General features: G+C 40.9%; 3 protein-coding genes across 3 annotated transcripts in view; all 3 read right to left on the bottom strand.

Moving 5' to 3' along the window:
* Positions 1-14,253, bottom strand: part of LOC105306989 (protocadherin alpha-1-like) — a 191,277-nt gene that overhangs the window by 171,795 nt on the left and 5,229 nt on the right.
* LOC105306988 (protocadherin alpha-3-like) lies at positions 1,705-4,149 on the bottom strand. The gene has a single exon (XM_011382322.1). The coding sequence runs from the start codon at positions 4,147-4,149 to the stop codon at positions 1,705-1,707; it is 2,445 nt and encodes an 814-aa protein (XP_011380624.1).
* Positions 7,624-10,021, bottom strand: LOC105306990 (protocadherin alpha-2-like). Its single transcript, XM_011382324.2, is given in 2 exon segments — positions 7,624-7,737; positions 7,739-10,021. Coding segments are annotated over 2 exon segments (2,385 nt in total). The 5' UTR covers positions 10,010-10,021.

Here is a 14,253-nt window from a genome sequence, read left to right as displayed (position 1 = left end):
TGAGGAATGCAACAGAATAGAAAGGACATTTATTTGGAAACTATTCAATATAGAATAGTATAGAAGAATACATCTCTAAAAAAAAATTTCACAAATTTTTAAAATGTCTTATTAGCTGAGAATCTTCTTCGTGAAGAATTTGAAGAGGAGGTCTGAAATTTTTAGACTGAAATCCCTTATTCTGAGAACTTTGCACGACCTTATTATTTACAATAGGATGAAAATAAGGCCTAATAAAAAAAAAATTGTGAACCACAATTGGAAACGTTGAGGTTAATACGGCCTAGATGGGCAGCAGTAAAGAATTGTGCCAGAAAAAGGAAATGAAAATGGAAAAAGGGAGGATTATCTGTTTTCTATGTTAGCCTTCCCCACAATGTCAGAGTATTAATCAGGTTTCAGCAAGAAAGCTTGAACAGGATGTAGACATTTATAGTACATAACTTGTGTGGGAAAGTATTCCACATACTTGTTTACACTAGAACCCATTCACCTCCCAGGAGCCAGGTTGGTATTTTCATTTTGTCTCTTTTGGTTTAGAAATATGTGACTGTTCTTCAGTCTCTAATATGCCTAAGCTTTGGATTCCAGTGGCAAGGAAACTTGAATGGGAGCCCAACTATTTGTTAGGGAAAATGACCAAATATCAAATATGGGATTGACTAGAAAATAATCTCACTTCAATTTTATTTGGTGTAAGCTTTTTCGAGCTTTGTACAAACAACATGACACACATTAATAGACAGGTTCGTATTCACGGGGAAGACTACCAGTAATGACATTGACTTATTATACTTTTGGACTTTAGCATCCTTAATACTATATGCAAAAGTTGTTAATGATTAACAGGATTTGCTGGTAGAATAGTTTTAAGTTAGATATAAGTATTATTTTCAAAAATTGTTCCCATGAAAAATAATAATTTTGATATTCTTTTTAAAAGAATATTTTATAAATGATGATATAGAGTATTAAATTTTACTTCCTATTGATTTATTAATGCTTACTAATAAAAGTAATAAGAAAATGAAGATGAACAAAGATACAATTCTAAAGCAATAAAATTATCCTATTTATTCTTCTTACCCAGTTGAAAAACTAGCAACAACACACATATTGCCAAATGTAAGCACAAAGACTGAAAGAAACTATGTCCAAGTAGAGAGGAAGAACTGAGACTCCAGATAAATAAGTGAGCAAAGAAGTTCCATAAGAGGTAACAGGTTTAATAAACTAATATTTGAAACTGAAGATATAAGCATTATTAGAAGGGAGTGGTAAGCATTTAGGATGAACTCATAAAATGGGCCAGTGATATTTGTACTAAAATCTAGTAGGAACTCCAAATGAAAAGTGGCAAAAGCCATTGAAAAATTGTTCAGAAATTACTACACCATAGTTGGAGTGAAATGTTCTAAAAGTGCAACTCACCCAGGAAAATATACTTAGTTCCTAGCCAAACCTTTAGTGATAAAATAATCTTATTACTGCATCTCAGAACAAGAAGAAAACAAACTGCAAGTATGGTTCTCGCCACTTATTGCTAAATCCATTAAAAAACAATAGTCACAAGATTTTCAAATATTTTAACCACAAAACCAGGATCTGGGAAACACAATTACCAAAAACATAGAGGAATTAACTGTTAAAATGTTTCCAAAGTAGGAAAGTTGAATAAAAGACAAAGACATAATTAAAAGGATTTTAAAAATTACTCACTTTGGCAGAAAGATCAATATCCCCATCCAGCTGCTCTTGTACATCCCGGCTAACCGGACCAGATGGAAGGCTGGGGCTGAACGCCATAAGGTCAGTCTTGGGTGGGCCCTCCCCAGAACACACCCTCTGCCGCCTCTGCTGCGAGTACGACCAGCTCCCCACCGCGCTGGAGCACACCAGCATGGGCTTCCCCGGCCTGCACGCGCCCTCGGTGGGCGGAGCCGAGCACCGCAGCGCAGTGTACAGCAGCAGCGTGAGCACCAACAGGCTGGACACCGCACAGATGGCGATGATCAGATACACGTTCACATCCACCAGCGCCAACTCCGTGCCCACGGCACCCGGAGACATCCGCGACTGGGTCTTTGGCGTCTGGCCGTTGTCCACCAGCGACAGCAACACGGTGGCTGTGGCCGTCAGTGCTGGCTCGCCGTGGTCCTTTACCAGCACCAGCAGGCGCTGGCGCGGCGCGGCCGCCTCGTCCAGGGCTCGCGTCGTGCTGATCTCGCCCGTGTACAGCCCCACGCGGAACGGGCTGCGCGCGCCCCCCGCCTCCGACAGCAGCTCGTAAGACAGCCACGCGTTGTAGCCCGAGTCCGCGTCCACAGCGCGCACCTTCGCCACTACGTGGCCCGCACCCACAGAACGCGCCACCGGCTGGCTCACCGCGTCGCCCCCGCCGCCAGCCCCAGGCGGCAGCAACGCGGGTGCGTTGTCGTTCTCGTCCAGCACGAACACCTGCAGCGTCACATTGCTGCCCAGAGGTGGCACGCCCGCGTCGCGCGCGCTCACCTGGAACTGCAGCAGCTCCAGCTCCTCGTGGTCCAGCGGCTGCAGCGCGTACACCTTGCCGCTCTCCGCGTGCACCGACACGTAGCTCGACAGCGCACGCTCGCCCACGCGCCGCTCCACCAGCGAGTAGGACACCAGCGCGTTCTCCTGCGCGTCCGCGTCCCGCGCAGACACTGTGAAGATGTGGCAGCCGGGTGGGTTGTTCTCCTTCACGAACACCGTGTACTCGGGCTGCGCGAACGCCGGCGCGTTGTCGTTCACGTCGGCCACCTCCACAGTCACGCTGGCGGTGGCCGACAGCGAAGGCGAGCCCCCATCCCGCGCTGTCACCACCAGCTCGTAGGTCACCACGCTCTCGCGGTCCAGGGCGCTGTCCAACACCAGAGAATAATAATTTTTGAAAGCGGTTAACAGCTTAAAGGGGGCATCGGGAGTTAGGGTGCAGGTCACCTGCCCGTTGACATCAGAGTCGTGGTCAGACACACTAATCAGGGCGATGACTGTACCGAGTGGAGCGTCTTCTAATACCGGTAACAATAGTGATTTGATAACCAACTCAGGTACATTATCATTGGTGTCCAAAATTTCCACTAGAACAGTGCAGTGATCTGTCATTGGGGGATTTCCTTTATCTGTCGCTTCTACTTGGATTTCATATAACTTAGTTTCCTCGAAATCTATGTTACCCTTTACAGTGATGTATCCATTAACTGGGTCTAAGTGGAATTTCGACAGAGTATCTGCTGAGGTGTCTGCATTAAAAGAATATACAATGTCCTTATTTACTCCTTCATCCAAATCAGAGGCGTTAACAATCACTGTTAGGGTATCATTTGGTGCATTTTCAAATAACTTGACTTTGTAGACTGTCCTCTCAAACTTTGGGGCGTTGTCGTTTACATCTAGAACAGTTATCTTCAGTTGAGTAGTGCCAGTGAGCTCTGGTTTCCCACCATCAACTGCCATTATTAGTAAGTGATGCTCAGAAGTGTCCTCTCGATTTAAAAGCTTTTTCAACACGAGTCCAAGGGATTTAATTTCCTCATCATTTCTTTTAACATCCAAGGTAAAATATTCATTGGAATTAAGACTGTAGGTCAACAGCGAATTCGCTCCTATATCTGCATCTGATGCGCCCTCTAGCGGAATCCGAGAACCGGGCGGCCGGGATTCGTAAATAAACAAATTTTTAACTGCCACTGGAAAAATCGGCGAGTTGTCGTTAATGTCCTTTACCTCTACCTCCACATGGAAAACCTGCAGCGGCCTCTCCACGATCACCTCCAGGTGGATGCTGCACTCCAGCCTCCGCCCGCATAGCTCCTCGCGGTCGATCCGAGAATTCACAAACAAAATGCCATTCTGCAGATTTACCTCCAGAAGGTCCCCATTGCCTTTGGACGCCACCCGGAACATGCGCGGCACCAGCTCCTCCACCTCCAGCCCCAGGTCCTGGGCGATGCGGCCCACGAAAGTGCCGTGTTTGACCTCCTCGGGGACCGAGTAGTGGACCTGGCCGCTCCCAGCCTCCCAGATTGCGAGGAGCATAAGCGAAAGCAGTAGCCGCCAAGCTCCTAGATCTTCTATCCAGGAAAACACCATTTCGAGCCTTTTCCAAATATTTGGTCGCTGTTCCATCGATCCAAAATTAAAACAATAATTTGAGTTCCTTCTTCTTCGTTTCTTAAATAAGCTTACCATTCCCGTATTTCAGAGATATGAGGAAAGGCAGCATCTGAGTACGTAATGCAGGCTCTATTTCTTTTGTAGTGAAAGACCTTGTGGTGGACAGCGACACCATGTGGCTAAATTTGTAAATATTAAATGTATTATCTTCTTTTATACTTCATTTGAACTTCCCAATTTCTATTTTCATTGTAATTTCCTTTAGGCGCTCCCCAGAGTTCTTCATATTTTATCAAAATATATCCTTAAAACTTTTATACCAATCAGTTTCAATTCTACCAATCCATGACATAAAATACAGGTAGTAAAATAGTGATTATTGTTGTAACAGCAGGGGACATCTATCGGAAATATATCCCATGTGACAAACCCTATTCTAATTATTTTAATGGGGTTATCTCATTAAATTTTTATAACTCTATGAGGTAGGTATTAACATGTTTCTTTTTTACAAGCAAGGAAGTGGGAGCATATACAAGTAACTTTTAAAAATTGTATTAACTGGTGGTGTTTGGGCGGGATCTCAATCTGATTCAACAGTTATAACTTTAACTACTAGGCCTTGAAGTCCATCTACGTTTCATAGAAAAATCAGGCCCTTGATATTTCTGACCATCAAAACAGTGAGACATTGAAAATATCTATGTATATATACATTCATAGTTACTTCTATATTATTTCAGCAATTGTTAATTTACAAATTATGTTCACTTTATTATTTAATTTGTAGAATGTCTATAAGTCACTCTGTGTCCTTTATTCCATGTTATCCTTGTTAGCCACCAACTATATGCTTCAATTTACCTGTATATTCTAAAATATTTATAATATAAAATAATTCTGTATTTAATAATCTCCACTCTGGATGAATTTCTGGATTCCAGTTTCTTAAAAAGTTGTTACTTGAACAAATTGGTGATTTGACCAATGAGTAAAGAGAGAAAAGTAGCTTTAGCATATGATTTACTACTCAACATATGTTAAGACAAGGCAATGAAATATTCTAAAAATGTCTGTGAATTCCATGAGAGGCATGAGGTCTCCGAGCATTTAGGAGTTGAGCAGAGAAAATCCACTGGAAGATGTTGAATTTAGAGAAGTAAGAGAATGTCCAAATGTTTGCTTATACTCAGATTCTTTTTAAATGAAATCAAACACGTATTTAAGTACTAGGGGAAAAGTTCTTTCCGATTTCTTTTCCTATGTACTCACTGAATGCTAGCCAAGATTTCACCTTACTCATATTTTATTATTTGCATTTAGAATAGAATGAATTATGAGTTAATGTTTTAATGAATAAATAAGTAAACATTTTAAATTAACTTTTCAAGTAATATAAGTAAACAGGTAAGTTATATTAATGATATTTGTTAATATCACATTTACATGATTGATTTCTTATTGATTCTATTGTACTAGTTCATGAAGTAAGTAAACATTTAAAAATTATTTTGGAAAAGCATGGATCTAGGAAATAATTAGATCAATATGCTAGTTAGTGCTTTGATGAATCTTGAAAGGTAGTAGCCAGTTTTAAAATGAGAGATAAACTTAAAATTTTAAAACATCATGAACTTCATATTAATGAGATATCTTTGATAACTTATCATAATAATATACATTTCGCGACAGTTAGGAGTGTACAAAGGCAATGTAAAAAAATGTAAAAAAGAAATAAAAAACCCTAAGAATTTATACCAGCAATAGATTGTGACTCCTGGAGATCTAGGCACACTTGGATACAAAAGCTTACCATTTATCTTTAGTAGAAATGTAGTGGCCAGACTTCCAGTATGAAGGATTTCACTTAACCATTCATACATTCTGCACACAAATCTCAAGAAGGTGGTGAGTAGCTATGATACTCTACATAGGATGATTCCTTCCATGAAAAAGCTTCTTTCTCATTTGTTCAAGCTATTTATTTCTCTATAAAAATATAAAGCTGCAGATGAACTTTCTTGATTCCCAGGAAACATATACTCTGAATTTTGAGGCTTATCAGTGCTGACAAGTTAATAAGTTTCCCATAGGAACAGACTATCCTTAAATGAAGTTCAAGATTTCCCAACCAAACTCCTCAATTCCTGATCCCAGATGAAAGTTGATATTCTGTCCTATCTGTGAGCTGGCTAAGATCACTTAGTGGAAATTACTTCTATGATTCATTAATATCCACATACATCTGGGGGAAAACAGCAAATAACTAAGAACCAAATAGAAGACAGTTTTAGACAGTTATTTCATCCCTTTGGTTGAATTATTTTTAAATTTCCTTTCCAAGCATAACAATGACTTGTCAAATTTAGTGTTTTAATTACCCATCACAGGAGTTCCCAATTAAAATGTAGTCATTTATAGCAGCCCTTATCTTTTGAAAAAACTCCAACTTTGTTAGGAATACGGATGCTGCCAGGTGGAAATGAGTGAGTTCACAGTCATAGAAAATGTTATCCTTGGCATGGAGTGTGGTGCCAGAGGAAGGTTGTCAGTCTCTGCACAGTGGGAGGCCTGCATACATTAGCTCAGTGATACTGATACTGGAAGGATGACTGAGCAACCAGCTAACGTAAAGACTGAGTTAGAGTACTCTCCGCTTGTATGAAGAGCAAGTCCCACTACCTAGCCAATCCACAATGTGATTTTTTTAAATGTTAATATTCTTTAATTAAACAAAATAGATAGAAGGCTCTTTTCTAAATGAACTCTCTATTGTGCACCAAAAATCCAGGATTTTGCAAGTGCGAAACTCTATTCTAAATAATAGGTTATTTTACTACTGAAAGCCATTCCTAGGATTAGTAATTATTCTTAAGTGATGTTATGTGTGGTAATGACCTATGAAGATAATTTTGGAAATCCTAACATTAAAAGATTCATTCAGGCCGTTTTCAAACACAAGAGAAGAAAAATTAACTTATTACTTGCTGCATAAATAGATAAAGACAAATGAATTCTTGATTGAAAGAATAATTAGGAAATGTCCAGATATTTTGTATAGTCTTATTTCAACATATTCTGACAGAATGAATGGATGGTGTAAATGGGAAATATGTATTACATAATAATACTCCATCTTAAAGTTTTTTTCGATTGTGATTTTTTTTTAATTTGAGAAAAATATTTACAGGTACTATTAAATTTTCAAATTTTGATTAAGTATTTTAAATCCTTCAAGATCCTATTATTCATGGAGAGGTTTAATTGTGGAAAAGCCAAAATGTAAAATTAAGAAAACCATTTCAGTAAATAGTTCTCACTGCAAGAAATTGATCTTTAGCTAATTCATTCCATATATTGCACAACAGGATAATGATACAAAATAAAGGCAGTTATGAAATGAAATAATTAACAGAATCATAAAGAATAAAGGAAATAAAACAACTCTAGAATTGACAGGAAAAAAAAATAAAAGACTCACATTTTCTAAGTGTTCTGATTCTGAGGGTGGCTGTCTTTCTCCTGCGGAGCCTGGACCTTGCGGTAGGCAGGGGCTGAAGGCCATGAGGTCGGTCTTGGGCGGGCCCTCCCCAGAACACACCCTCTGCCGCCTCTGCTGCGAGTACGACCAGCTCCCCACCGCGCTGGAGCACACGAGCATGGGCTTCCCCGGCCTGCACGCGCCCTCGGTGGGCGGAGCCGAGCACCGCAGCGCCGTGTACAGCAGCAGCGTGAGCACCAACAGGCTGGACACCGCACAGATGGCGATGATCAGATACACGTTCACATCCACCAGCACCAACTCCGCGCCCACGGCACCTGCGGACATCCGTGACGGGGTCTTTGGCGTCTGGCCGCTGTCTACCAGCGACAGTAGCACGGTGGCGGAGGCCGTCTGCTTCGGCTCGCCGTGGTCCTTCACCAGCACCAGAAGGCGCTGGCGCGGCGCGTCCGCCTCATCTAGGGCTCGCGTCGTGCTGATCTCGCCCGTGTACAGCCCCACGCGGAACGGGCTGTGAGCGCCCCCCGCCTCCGACTGCAGCTCGTAAGACAGCCACGCGTTGTAGCCGGAGTCCGCGTCCACCGCGCGCACCTTCGCCACCACGTGGCCCGCACCCACAGAACGCGCCACCGGCTGGCTCACCGCGCCGCCCCCGCCGCCAGACTCAGGCGGCAGCAATACCGGGGCGTTGTCGTTCTCGTCCAACACGAACACCTGCAGCGTCACGTTGCTGCCCAGAGGAGGCACGCCCGCGTCGCGCGCGCTCACCTGGAACTGCAACAGCTCCAGGTCCTCGTGGTCCAGCGGCTGCAGCGCGTACACCTTGCCGCTCTCCGCGTGCACCGACACGTAGCTCGACAGCGCACGCTCGCCCACGCGCCGCTCCACCAGCGAGTAGGACACCAGCGCGTTCTCCTGCGCGTCCGCATCCCGCGCAGACACCGTGAAGATGTGGCAGCCGGGCGGGTTGTTCTCCTTCACGAACACCGTGTACTCGGGCTGCGCGAACTCAGGCGCATTGTCGTTCACGTCGGCCACCTCCACGGAGACGCTGGTGGTGGCTGAAAGCGAAGGCGAGCCCCCGTCACGTGCTGTCACCACCAGCTCATAATTTGCCACGCTCTCGCGGTCCAGGGTGCTGTCTAGCACCAGCGAATAGTAATTCTTGAAGGTGGAGACCAGCTTGAAGGGGGCATTGGGAGTCATGGTGCAGGTCACCTGCCCGTTGTCACCGGAATCACGGTCGGACACCATGATGAGGGCGATTACGGTGCCCAGAGGAGCATCCTCTCGGATTGGAAGTGAAAGAGATGTTATTGAGACTTCTGGTGTGTTATCATTGATATCCACAAGTTTTACTGAAATTTTACAGTGCCCAGACATTGATGGAGTTCCATTGTCATGTGCAATGACTTGAATCTCATAGGATTTCGTTTCTTCATAATCTAAGTGTCCCTTAGTTCTGATGTCCCCTGTGCTAGGATCTATTTTGAACTTGGTCTTTATAGTGGAGGGCACATCACTACTAAATGAATACACAATCTCGCTGTTTGATCCTTCGTCTGCATCAGAAGAATTTAGTCTAATCACTAACGTTCCGTTTGCGGCGTTCTCTAACAATTGCACTTTGTAAACTGATTGGTCAAAAGTAGGCTCGTTGTCATTCACATCTAATACCTTAATAAGCAATTGAACAGTGCCGGTGAGCTCAGGTTTGCCCCCATCAGTTGCCACCAGCAACAAATTAAACCCGGATGTTTCCTCTCTGTCCAGGGATTTCTTAAGCACTAGAGACAAAGACTGGCTTAGTTCATCATTTGTCTGTATATCTAGAAAGAAAAACTCACTGGAGCTGAGCTTATAGGAGAGAAGAGCGTTTACTCCGATATCTGCATCAGTTGCGCCCTCTAGAGGAAACCGCGAGTCAAGCAGCTTCGATTCGTGAAACCGGATAGTCTTTACCGCCACTGGAAACATGGGCGGATTGTCGTTAATGTCCTTCACCTCCACCTCCACATGGAAAACCTGCAGCGGCCTCTCCACGATCACTTCCAGGTGGATGCTGCACTCCAGGCTCCGCCCGCACAGCTCCTCGCGGTCGATCCGAGAATTCACAAACAAAATGCCATTCTGCAAATTTACCTCCAGAAGGTCCCCACTGCCTTTGGACGCCACCCGGAACAGGCGCGGCACCAGCTCCTGCAGCTCCAGCCCTAGGTCTTGGGCGATGCGGCCCACGAAGGTGCCGTGTTTGGACTCCTCAGAGACAGAGTAGTGGACTTGGCCGCTCCCAGCCTCCCAGGCTGCGAGGAGCAGAACTGAGAACAGCAGACGCCCGACCTCCCGGTCCCTTACTATAGAAGACACCATTACCAATCCTCAGCGAGTTGACCAAATTAGAAAATCATGTTTTGTAAATTTTAAAATATTGTCCTCTGTTTCTGCTTAAGTCCTGCTGCTGCTCTTATTGTTCGGCTTCTCGGGAGTGACAATGGGCTCTGGGTATTTTTCTTCGTAGAGAACACTCTATGGTAGACAGCGACATCATGTGGCCAAAAGGTAGGCTCTACTGTTCAGATTTAAACTAGACTACTGTCTGGTCTGTTTACTCATAACTTTCACCTTGGAAAAACACCTATTTTTAAATCTTAAATATATTACTTCCACTTTTATTGTGTTAAAAAACACATACCAAAATTTTCCACCTCAACCAATTTTAAGTACACAGTTTAATAGTATTAAGTATATTCACGTTGTGAAATAGGTCTCCAGAACTTTTCATCTTGCACATGTGAAACTCTATTAGATAACTCCTGCTTTTCCACCACACCACCACACTCTCCTTAACCATTCTACTTTTTGTTTCTATGAATTTAACGACTTTAGATACCTCGTATAAGTGGAATCATACAGTATTTTTCTGTGACTGGCTTACTTCACTTAGCATAAGGTCCTCAAGTTTCACCCATGTTGTAGCATGTGACTGAATTTTCTTTTTAAGGCTGAATAATATTCTCGTGTAAGTATATACCACATTTTGTTTATCTATTTTCATCCATCTGTCCATGAATATTTGGATTGTTCCCACTTCTTGGATATTGTAAATAATGCTGCTATGAACATGGGTGTGAAAATATCTCTCTGAGACCCTGCTTTCACTCTTTTGGCTATATTACTCTGTTTTTACCACTTCTTCAAACGAAGTATGTAGGAATCAAAGTGTATTTTAGTCTATTGAAAATAAGTTTATATATTGCATTGTTGATTTTTTTGTGATTTAATTTTGCTTTCTGAACTGTTTGAAGATGTTTGAAAGTTAATCATTTGTTTCTCACTCAGATAATGTGTTAACTTAGAAATATTTTGCTTTCTACTATGTTTGGATATTTGAATAGTACAATTGATCTCTTTTTTAACATTAATTATTTGAGAATATTCTCTTTTATTAATTCTTAGCTGGCCCTTTCACATACAAACAATATGAAAATAAGATAAACATAAGGATGAAATAAAATGAATTGAGGTATGGGTCCAGTGTTCAAAATACATAGTAGTAATTTTCAGTTACTCTAAAGTCCTTGCTAAAGAAATATTAGCTTTTCTTGGTACTAAAAACCAATACTAATTTCTCCCTTGAGTCTAATATCTTAAGATACTTATTCACACCATCTATGGAAATGTATATTTATATTAATCATACTCTAATAATAAAAAATGATTTAATCAAGAAAGCAGAGCATCATTTATTGTCTTTTACATTAAAATGGGTAATTGTTTACCAATTTCGGGCAGATCTGGGTATACACACTTCAATAATACCATAAGGAAAACAGTTCCACATTTATGGTTTATTTTTCTCTGCTGACCTTATTCTCAGATAGGCTTTTCCCATGTCATAGCCAAATGGCCAAAATAGCTTTTAGGCTACATATTTTTAGGCTACATTTAGTGACTCTCGATAGAAATAAAGTGCCCTTTCCCAATAGCCCCAGCAAAAATCCTAGAATATCACTTCCTCTGACCCAGTTTAGATAACATATCTTTCCTTTAGTCAATAGTTGTGATGGCTCTCACTTGGCCTAGCATAGCTTGCTTCTACATTATTGAAGCCAAGAGATGAAATCAGCCATGCCTAAATTATGGAGACTGAAAATGAGGATGCTGGTTCTTATGAGGTGAAGGCCAGTGCAGAGCCTCATGTGACCAAATGCTCCTGGTGCTTACACTGATTCCATCACATAGCTGCAGACTGGCCACTACATCATTACATAGTTGCAATGCTATTGCATGTTTGTAATACCCAGTAATTTTGATATACTAATTAGTGGCCAACATGTTGGCAACCGTTGGCATATTAAGAAATTATACCTAGAATCCAGATGTTAGCTCTAGGAAACAACTTGCTTGAGGCAATTTTGCAATCTTATGAGGTAATTTTGCTGGATTTTCAGCATGACATGTTTGAGAGTATGAGGCATGTTATGCTGTTATTCAGAGTTTCTGAGAATCTAGAATATCTCTCTCTCTCCTTCAAAGAGATAGAGTGCCATTACCAGAAATCCAAGCACATTTCCTCAAATGGGGATAGGAGACTAAGAAGCCATGTTCAACAGATATCACTCAACTTGACCTCTCTTGGTATCTGTAGTGGGTTGAATAGTAGCCCCCAAAAGATATAGCCACCCAGAACCTCAGAATGTGACTTTATTTAGAATAAAGTTATTTATGGATATAATTAAAGTAACCCTAAACTTAACATCATCCTAGATTAAGGTTGGCCATAAATCCAATGACAGGTGTCATATAAGAGTTAGAAAAAGAGAAAATACACAGAGACATAGGAAAAAATGTGACAACTAAGGCAGAATTGGAGTTCTGTTGCCACAAGCCAGGAAATGATAGGAACCACCAGAAACTGAAAGAGGCAAGGAAGAATTCTTCCCTAGAGACTTCAGAGGGGACATGGCCCTGCTAACAGCTGAGGTTGGACTTTTGGCCTCTAGAACTGTGAGAGAATAAATTTGTTGTTTTAAGCCACCAAGTTTGTAGTAATTTGTTGCAGCAGCCCTATGGAACCAATATAGCATACATTGCTAAAATTATACCCTTTGCACTTATCAAAGCAAACTGTTAATTCTCTAAGGTTTATGGGTCTTAGCATCTATTCTTGCAAAATCTTCATCCCAGTCTTTCACAAAACTACAACAAAGCCCTAGAAGGAAAAAAAAACAAGAAGGGGGATTTGATGCTAGGCGAGACAAAAAAAAAAAAGAGGTGCCTAAATATTTTTAAGTTCAGTTTATTGTTTTTCTTCTCTTACCTTTAATATATAAGAAAAAGAAATCACAACACGATCATTTTTTCCAGGGAATCCAAGTTATCTAATCTACTTAATGGGCAGACGCCGTAGTAAAAAGATTCTCCTATTACCTAGAGGTAATAATGTTCTCCTATCAGTTGTATTACCTCTTCTAATGCTCTCCTCTTAAAATTTATTCTGTTCGCATTAGCTTAATGGCTGTAGACTCCCAATGAATATGTTGCTGTACATTGACTATTTCGGTTTTCCCTCTAAAATATTTCTGACTCCTGCAAAGTTTTCTGTGGTTATGGGAGACTGCCTAGGACAGCTTATCTCCACATGTTAGCTCAGCATCCCATACTGCTTTGAAATTATAGCATGTCAACATCAACCTGTGTTTTTATAATTGCTGCAACAGCAGAAGACAGCAAAAGCCAGCACTGGCAATTACATACTTCTGCTTGGAAGTGACACACATCATTCACATTTCATTGATCCAAAAAATCACTCCTCATGGTAACAGGGAAGTGAAATCCTCCAGTGTTCTCAGAAGAAGGAGAACAGAAATATTGGTACCAAAATAAACAACTATTTCTCCTTACCCATTTGTATTCTTGACTGACCACAAGTCTCAAAGGTTCCTCAAGTGATACCTTACTTTTCTAATTACTTATTGTTATGCCAGTAAATAAAATTACATTCTAATCTTAGAAAGAAAGTTTTTGAAAAAGAAAGAACATACCAATAGTATTCTCAAGTGTTCTTCCTTGTATTTTAGGTGATTTAAAAATATTTCCCTGAAAAAATAAAATTACATTGGTATCATCATACCAAGGTAACTTGAAAATAAAATAATTCCTAAAATCATAGTCATGAAAGGAAAACTAATTGCTGGAATTAAATAATCATAAGATAATAATATATATTTTGCCAAGATTTTACTGGATTAGAAATCTTGGTAAAATATATATTATTATCTTTCAATTATTCAATTTCAGTAAGCAAAAATGGTTTTTGCTTTCATTGGAGTGTTTAAAAACTGGAGTCTGTAGAAAAATGAGAATAACACTGTTATTCTCAGTATGTATAACATGGTGATCTTTGCCTAGTGTTTTCAGATAGAAAACAAAAGAGTGAACTCCTAACATTAAACGGATAATTAATATTAACCAACATTCCAAATGCATAACAATGATTATAATCTGGTAAAAGGTCTTAGCATATATAACTTCCTCTTTTGAAGATATGACCATTTTTAAGTCAATAAATTTCCTAAATGAATGACTAATTTGAATTATAAACATACCATGAA

The sequence above is a fragment of the Pteropus vampyrus genome, unplaced genomic scaffold (genome assembly GCF_000151845.1).
Source record: "Pteropus vampyrus isolate Shadow unplaced genomic scaffold, Pvam_2.0 Scaffold470, whole genome shotgun sequence".
In the NCBI taxonomy this organism is placed as follows: domain Eukaryota; kingdom Metazoa; phylum Chordata; class Mammalia; order Chiroptera; family Pteropodidae; genus Pteropus; species Pteropus vampyrus.
This window is presented reverse-complemented; position numbering and strand designations above follow the sequence as displayed.

Excerpts from the sequence above, each read along its gene's own strand:
- LOC105306988 (XM_011382322.1), bottom strand. The coding sequence starts at position 4,149 with ATGGAACAGCGACCAAATATTTGGAAAAGGCTCGAAATGGTGTTTTCC.